We start from the raw sequence: 8,195 nt of genomic DNA, 5'->3' as shown, positions 1-8,195 counted from the left end.
AGTAGGACATGCATGGCTATTATTGGTGCATGTTGGATTGTTGAATATAATGCATATGATGCACAAGAAACATGTGAATAGGACATGCTTTACACATTGAGTATGATGTTGTTCAGAGCTTGAGCCTCTGTGTTCGTGCATAGTCCTAATTGTACTAGTACTTGTTAGGTAAGCATGCTGAATACCTTGTTATGGATATTGGATATGTGATACACGTTTGGAGGCATGGCTTACTTGTGTGTGGCACTGACTTATTAGTCAAAACCGGCAATGGTGTTAGATCCATCTGTGAGACTGTGATTTATTAGTCAAGTTCACAATGAGTTGAACACTGGTCGTGTTTTAATGACCTAAGAGTCAGAAATGGCATAGTGTCATGAATGCCGAGCCAAATGAAGATTATATCTAATCGATATCAGCATTGAATGACTCATATGGGGTATTAATGCTGGACCGACCGGAAGGTCAATGAAAATTATAAGCGCTTGGCTAGTCTGAGACTAGTTATTCAGAGCCAGGGCATATGGCTCCAGTGACTATTTGTCACATGGCTAGGGAATGCTGTTCCATAGTTATGACTCTAGAGTCAGGAGGAAAGTTATGTTGGTGACTAATCACCATGCACCTATCCTGCTAAATCTAGTGAGATGCTCACTTATTTGTTAAGCCCTGGTGATCCTATCATCACATGGCTAAAGGGTGTTGTCCCCATATTTGTGACTTTTGTGATAGTCACCTATTTGTTTGGACTGTTGGTCCTGAATAAGTAATACAATAGCTGTTGAGATTATATCATGTTATATTGTGTTTTCTTGTTGGGCTTCGGCTTACGGGTGCTATGTGGTGCAGGTAAAGGCAAAAGAAAGCTGGACCATCCTTGAGTTGGAGAGCTTAGGTGATGAGGTGTACATATGCAGCTGCTCTTCCACCACGGCCGAGGTTGAGAAGAAACTAGGGTTAAACCATGTTTTGCCGCATAGAACGGCCTGTTGTAAATATTTTCTTGTAATAGACTCTAAAATTATAATTTTGGGATCCCAACATATATATTAAACGTTCTAATGAAACGTTACATCTTAACCAAAAATTTTAATCCCTAAACCGCTAATCATACTTAGTACACGATTTTGGCCAAATGACTCGATTAGCGAGTTTAGCACTGTTTACAAAGCACACCGTAACGGTCCCTGGAGTTTAGGGCGTTACATCATTGTTCTTTGGAATCTTAGTACGCATGGAGGAACTCGATGCTTCATGGACTTGGAATTGTCTGAAATAAAAGCGATCACTCCTTCATCATCTTTGATTTCAATGAGATCTAAACAAAAATCATAGCATGTAACAAGGATTTCCAACTTTAAGTCAAATATTGAAGTATCCACGTTCAACTTAGAAGACAGCTTATCTAACAATTGTGTACTCTAACATCTGTTTGTACTTGAATAATAGTGTTAGAACCCCATTTGAAAGTCCATTTCTCTCCTTTTTTTCGCAAACGTCGTTGAACGAAAAATGATGGTAACTCCCGATCCTGTGAATTCAAACAGAGTAACTACGATGATAAAATTAAAATGCAAAGCTTAAACGATGTACTAATGATAGTCTAGCGATGTGATAACGATGGAAATGTGATGGCATTGTGATGCTCCTTGTATATTAAAGTGAGTTAACGATGGATTTACGATGCAAACATGATACATTTTTATAAAAGAAACCTACATGACCAACGATGCTATAGTGATGCAATTGCGATGGGTTAACAACACACACAAAAACCAAAATAGCAGGGTCATTGTTAACTCATCGTTAGCAAACGTAGATCCAGAATACTACTTCTCAAACACAGCAAAACAAATGCAAAAAAATTAAACAAATTGAACATGGAATTGCTTGAAAAACTATCAAGGTGATTGTAACATGCATACAACACTATATAAAGTGAGAAGAAAATTACCCATGACTTTTTCACTATCAACATGTACAAACTATTTTTCTACATGAATAAGTAGGATGATGATTGCGAATGGGAGTGTGGTTTGAATCAATGAATTGGTTTCACTTCTATGAGTGTGCTTTCAGCTTTGCGAGAAAGAGAGTAGTAATGGTTGTTTAGAGAGAGAGAGAGATGAGAGAGGCACAGGTAGACATATTATGACAAGGGTAAACTTATCTAATATTACACAAAAGGCGTATGGAGGAAATGTTTATTAAGTTTGTCATAAAAAATGGTTCATTGGCAAAATGGTCTATTTTTTTAAATCATTTTGTATTTTGGCCTAATTTAGATAATTTTTGCAAAATGTCTTCAACACTCAAGACAGGTGGTCGAAATTTTTCATACAGTAGTCGAAAAATTCAGATAGCTAGTCAAAATTTTAAACAGATGATATTTTGCAAAAAAACTATCATAACTAAATCAAAGTGCAAAATGACTCTAAAAAATAGGTCAGTTTCACCCATAACTCTGAAAAAAAAAATATCCCATATTAAAAAGCATAAAGGTCAAGTTTTCCTATCATTATTTATTAGTTAGACAAAAGTTAGGACTGTGAATGGATTGTGTTTTAAAAAATTAGAGTATTTAAATTTGACTACAAAATTATATTTTCAATTAACAAATCAATCCGACAAACATTCTGTAATGTTATATCAGCAATTAAATAGTGTCTAGAACTAAAGCATCAAAGAAATTCATGAATCTTTTAATTCCATTAAATGTTAAAAATCAATACATATTATTCCAACAAGTTAATCCAGCACATTGAGTTTATAAAATAATTCATTGAAAAAAATTAAAATATCTTGATTTTATATTTTGGAAGTGATGGTTCAATTAAATAGAATTTAAATTTTTTATAAAGAGATTTGAAAAAGGAAACTTCACTTATATTTTATAGATTCGCAGATAACATTTTTGTTTTCGTAACACCTTAGCAAAATTATCAGCAAAATCCAAGTTCCAACATATTTTACCGTCCACAAGAGGGAGAAGGTGCTGCAATCGGGAAACCTTGGGAATTAGCCAATGATTTACAAATTCCAGCAGAATTAAGTGCAACAATCTGGTAAGAAAATCAGAGATAAGTATGGTTCTATAGAGTAACTTTCCTACTCTTCTACAAAATTTCATGTCAAATGATATTAAAGATAAAAAGTTATCCCAAAGATCTTTAATAGCTGATTGCAGATAACTTGTGAATATCTTTTCCTGCTGACTGCTAAATATTACTCCACAAATCAGAAGCTAAATAAATTCAGTTCACCTATTTGAAATAGTATAACTGAAGCAAGTTCAAAGTCTGGTGCCTTAAATTCTAGGCATCACACTCTTCCCAAAATCTGGAATCCTCATTGGTTCTGGGTACTTGTTATGCAGCAAAACTAAAAGTTATGGTGATAGTAACAGCCAGTTATATATGCATAGATGATAATGACAAACCCTGCAAGGAAGAACAACAATGCGGAAGCGCATTCTTTGCTGACACCAGAGATTCAACAATATTTTCTATTTGGCATCTTGGCATGAAAACTTCACCAGCTAAATCTTTTCTTATCTGATCTTCCATTGTCCTGCAAAAGTTTCTACTTTTCAGCCATGATAATTATGCAGCAAGAACAAGAAGAGGTAATAACTATGATCATATTATGGAGATCAATAAAACATAATAAGAGAGCACAAAATAGAATGAGCATCCAGGTTTACAACACAACGAAGAATGCAGACAATATACAAAGTGAATTAACTATCTGACCTTATTTCAGATTCTGTATATTTGCTGCATTCTGAAAACAGCACCTTGATGATAGGTTCTAGATTAAGCTTCGGTGCTGATTCCATGCAACTCTGTGTGGCCGAACAATATCCAGTACAGGACCATGAATTTGAATTTGTAAGAACAACTTTCAACATAGGAACTCGGGTTTTCAGATCTCTAGCCACAGTTCGGAATGACAATTCATCCTTTGCACAATCAAGTAGCTGAGATGCAAACATTCTTTCCAAAGTGTACTTCCTGTAATAGAATTAAGCATCAAAATTTAGACGAACGACCATCATTTTAGTACTAGAAATGAATTTCAATACAAAATGATAATAAGCAATCACAAAGGACATTAAACCGAAATAACAGAGGAACATGACATGAGTGATAGAGATTCTTTCATGTTTCTTCATGAAATCAAACTATAAATATTGGCTTACTAAGTTAAAGATATCAATGCATTCATTTTAGATTATTTTATGCTTACCTGAAGAAATCATTGGACCCTCCAGCTGGCAAGCTGGTAGATATATAGCACTTAAAAAGCCGAACCCCACTATCTACAGGCGCAGAACCCTTAGTACAAGGATAAGCTCCAAGAAGAGTCGAACATTGAGGGCAAAAGAACTCGACCCACTCAACCTCTTTCGAGAGATTAGATGATCTAATCATAAAAATGTTTCCAAGGAACCCATTAAGAAACGATTTCTGATCTCCCAATATCTCCGTTCTTAGAATAACTTTCTCATTATCCAACAATTTTTCAGATACATGATGTGTGCAACATCCCTGTTCTAGTTCCTCATTTCCAGCCAAATCTGATTCTAAACACAAATGAGATAATCGTTCAAGGTTACTTTCTTCATCAATATCTTGGCATACAACACTCGCACCATACTCTTCATCCTTAATATTTTTAACCCTAGATTCCTCATCACAAACAGGATTACTGACTGAGGTCAGAGTAAATTTACCAAATCCAATGTCACCAGTTAAATCTGATTCAACTCCATGAAGTTCGTCCCCGCCAAGGTCAAAGAAATTACACCCAACAATATCATCGATACAAACAACAATGGTAGCAAAGTTCACTAGGCACGCACCCTTTGTGCATGAGTACGAATTCGCAAAACTATTAACCAACTTCTCACTTATGCCTCCAAATGAACAGCAGCAAGCTCCAAACCAGTTGTCAGCCACCTCACGCCAGTTAACCGATGGCATTTCCGAAAAACTTCTACAAGTGTTATGACAGAGAACTTCAAATTAGAACCCACAAATGAAACCGGTCTTCATAATAGACTGCAACATCATTAGACATGCACCAAAATGGGATGAGCAAAAAAAACCTTAGAGGACTTCTTGTTAATTTAAATTCACAATTTCGGCAGTAAAAATGAACTCCTTCACTAGATGATAGACTCCTTATATCTGTGAAAACAGTACAAAGAAATAACATATCGATCGTACAAAACTTAACAATAATAATAAGATCAAAGCAAGATATAATTCTTTTGGATTCCCCTAGTCTAAAATTGTCTTTACAATCATGCTCAACTTGTAAACGCTTGAAAATGGCAAAATGTACCGCAAATTACAGTGAGAAATCTACTTTTCCCATGAAGCAACTATCAAATTTTCAATTAAGGAAAATATATGTATTTCATTTCCACCAGTAAAGAAATGACAAAGAACCAAACAACAAACCGAACGAAAAATCCTCAACTCACCCGAATCAACAGAAAGAGGGCTCGAAGCATCCGAGTTCTGATTCTCTTCATCGCCAGAAAAGTTCAGTATCGAGCCGAAGCCGGAAACAATAGCATGACCCACAGGGAGAAGAAGAACGAGCTTGACCTCTATGTGGTCATCGAAGGCCCTAAAACTCACCGGAGACTCATCATCGATCAAAACCCTAGGAATAGGAACCCTAAGTGAGACTTCTTCATCATCAAGCCAAGTGACCATAACCAGTGACTGGGAAAGATTGGCGTGGACCTGGAGATTCCGGCATTGAACAGAGGGTTTACTGTGAAGATCGAAGAGGAATAGCCTTAGAGTTGGGATGTGAGACTGAGCTTCCCATGTGAACCGCCATTTTCTGGGATTTTCAAATGCGCAAAGCTCGCCGGACATTCTTTCTCTCAACTGGTAGCCCTTCTCCGCTTAAAATCCGTGGCTTTCTTATTCGTACAAATATGTTCGGTAATAATTTGGTAATTGCAAAACCTTCCCAAAATATCAAGTTTATTGCATCTCATCCTTTCTACAATGAACTAGATATGAGTTGGAGACAAGGGTGTTTAAGATTTAAATAATTTAATCCAATTCTGCAAAATGCTAATATGTGCACTTGTTCGGATTAAATTAGATTGAACAAATTAAAATTTGTATTTGTGCAAATTAGATGCACTTTGGATATTAAAATTTACAAATTCAATCCTACTTTTTTTTTATATATATATATAATTTTTTTAATTATTTATATATAAAATATTAATTTTAAGTGTTGATTATTTTGTTAATATATATATAATAGAATAAATTATAATTATATAGTATATATAAATATTTATATCAATAATTTCTATGATATTTAAACACAATGTTGATATATATTTTACATGATTATATGACATATATATATATAAAATATAATAATATTTAAAAAGATTTTAATAATAAAAATAAAATAAAAATAGAAAAAGTCATAGTGTAAACAGTACTACATGTGCATCAACTATTTTTAATTTATAATGTATCTCGCAATGTGTTTTAGTGAATTTGATGAAGAAAAAAAATTTAGTCACTTGACAAAAAACAAATTATCATACAAAATTATAAGATAAAAAAAATAATATATAAGTCTTTATTATTTTTAAATAAATATGATTTAATTATTTAAATGATCATAAAATATCTTTAAAATATCATATATATTTTAATTAATTTATTTATTTATTTTTGTTTAAGTTTATGTTTGTTCTAGTTTTTAAATTTTATAGTGACAACAAAATATTATATATTATATGTTTAATATAATATTAATTTTTAGTTTAATTAAATTTATTTAAGTTAAAAAAATGTATGGTTTTATTATTTTTAAATCATTATCACTATGAAATATCTTTAAAATATCTTATTTTAATTTTTTTAATTATTTATTTATTTAAGTTTAAGTCATGTATACAATCTACCATTAAATCTAAAAATATTCTGTTAAACATAAGAATATTCCGTTAAAGTTAGCAGAAAAAAATATAAAAAACCGTTAAAACCAAGAATTTATGTTATCTATACACTTACTATATAGAAGAGATATACCCAATTTTGTTTTTTTAGGGTAAAACTATCTAATATTGCTATTTCGTTGCATCCATCATGTAATGCCCTGGATAACCAAGATCGTTACACTGTGTATTTATAAAGGTGCAAGACTTGCTAATCGAGTCATTTAGTTAAAAATGTGACACTAAGACCATAATCGAACTAGGGTTAAAAGATTTTGGTCATAAAAGATAAATTTCATTTAAATAAGTGTTTGATACACGGGATCCCAAAAACAGAGTTAAATAAGAGTTTACAAAATTTTCATAGGTTACGTACAACCACAAGCCACTCTAATGGCAAAATAGGCATTTTAGGGTCTCCTGTCCCTGTATCATCCCTCGGCCATGCCGGCGAGCAGACGACTATGTATATTCCGCCCCCAGAGCTCTCAAATTCAAGGTTGATCTAGCTTACCCTTGCCTTTACCCGCACCACGTAGCACCCGTGAGCCAAGGCCCAGCAAGAAAACCATATAACAGAGCATAACCAATAATAGTAATCAAACAATTCACAAATCATTAATCAGATACTCAGCAGATCACAACATTCACATAATCAGTGATATCAATTAACAAACCCACAATCTATCATTCAAGTAATAAACATGTCATAATTATCATATTAACAACTGCAAATATATCATACAACATCCAGGGTTGGCGCCCTTAGGTCGCACCTTCTCTTTCTCCCACTAACTCCGGCTCACATAGGCCGAGCTCAATGATTATATAGTTAACCTCAGCTACCAGCAACCGAGCCGCGTCCTGTGCGCAAATATCAACTTCGGCACTCTTAGGCTGTTTATTTCATGCTCACATGGCATAATACAATCATACAGCATTGCATACAAGTATAGGTAACCCTTAGTCCCAACATAGCCACACAAACTGGTGCAGTTTTCTTACCATTGATTCCAAGCGGAGAAGATGAACTTGTTCCGAGCACGATCCCTAGCCTCGAGCCTCGGCGACAAACCTAGTCACAAGGGTCATTGATATCTACCAACTTCCAATAAAAAATAAAATACCTAGGGAACAAAATTAACCTCGTTTGAGTCGTTGCAAGCCAGAAAGTGTACCGGCAATTTGAGTCGCGAAAGGGTGG

At 34.0% G+C, this 8,195-nt stretch overlaps 1 protein-coding gene across 2 annotated transcripts; it reads right to left on the bottom strand.

Annotated features, from left to right (window-relative positions):
* Window positions 1-2,864: 2,864 nt before the first annotated feature.
* On the bottom strand, window positions 2,865-6,056 carry LOC133788747 (uncharacterized). Of its 2 annotated transcripts, none has more exons than XM_062226340.1 (5): window positions 5,492-6,056; window positions 5,111-5,192; window positions 4,249-4,995; window positions 3,753-4,013; window positions 2,865-3,570 (listed from the first exon to the last, which is right to left on the bottom strand). In XM_062226340.1, the coding sequence occupies exons 1-5, from the start codon at window positions 5,895-5,897 to the stop codon at window positions 3,411-3,413; spliced, it is 1,656 nt and encodes a 551-aa protein (XP_062082324.1). In that variant the 5' UTR covers window positions 5,898-6,056; the 3' UTR covers window positions 2,865-3,410. The 2 variants fall into 2 exon arrangements, with proteins under 2 accessions (XP_062082324.1, XP_062082323.1); XM_062226339.1 differs by having other exon boundaries at window positions 4,249-4,998; window positions 5,492-6,055.
* Window positions 6,057-8,195: the final 2,139 nt, after the last annotated feature.

The sequence above is a fragment of the Humulus lupulus genome, chromosome 7 (genome assembly GCF_963169125.1).
Source record: "Humulus lupulus chromosome 7, drHumLupu1.1, whole genome shotgun sequence".
NCBI classification, from domain to species: Eukaryota; Viridiplantae; Streptophyta; class Magnoliopsida; order Rosales; family Cannabaceae; genus Humulus; species Humulus lupulus.
The sequence above is the reverse complement of the archived record's forward strand: the minus strand, read 5'-3'. Positions and strand labels throughout refer to the sequence as shown.

Bases quoted from the DNA above. Each gene is read 5' to 3' on its own strand.
- LOC133788747 (XM_062226339.1), bottom strand. From the start codon at position 5,897: ATGTCCGGCGAGCTTTGCGCATTTGAAAATCCCAGAAAATGGCGGTTC. The intron at 4,014-4,248 runs GTAAGCATAAAA...ATTCTATTACAG, and splicing joins GGGTCCAATGATTTCTTCAG to GAAGTACACTTTGGAAAGAA. The intron at 3,571-3,752 runs GTCAGATAGTTA...AAACTTTTGCAG, and splicing joins TATACAGAATCTGAAATAAG to GACAATGGAAGATCAGATAA.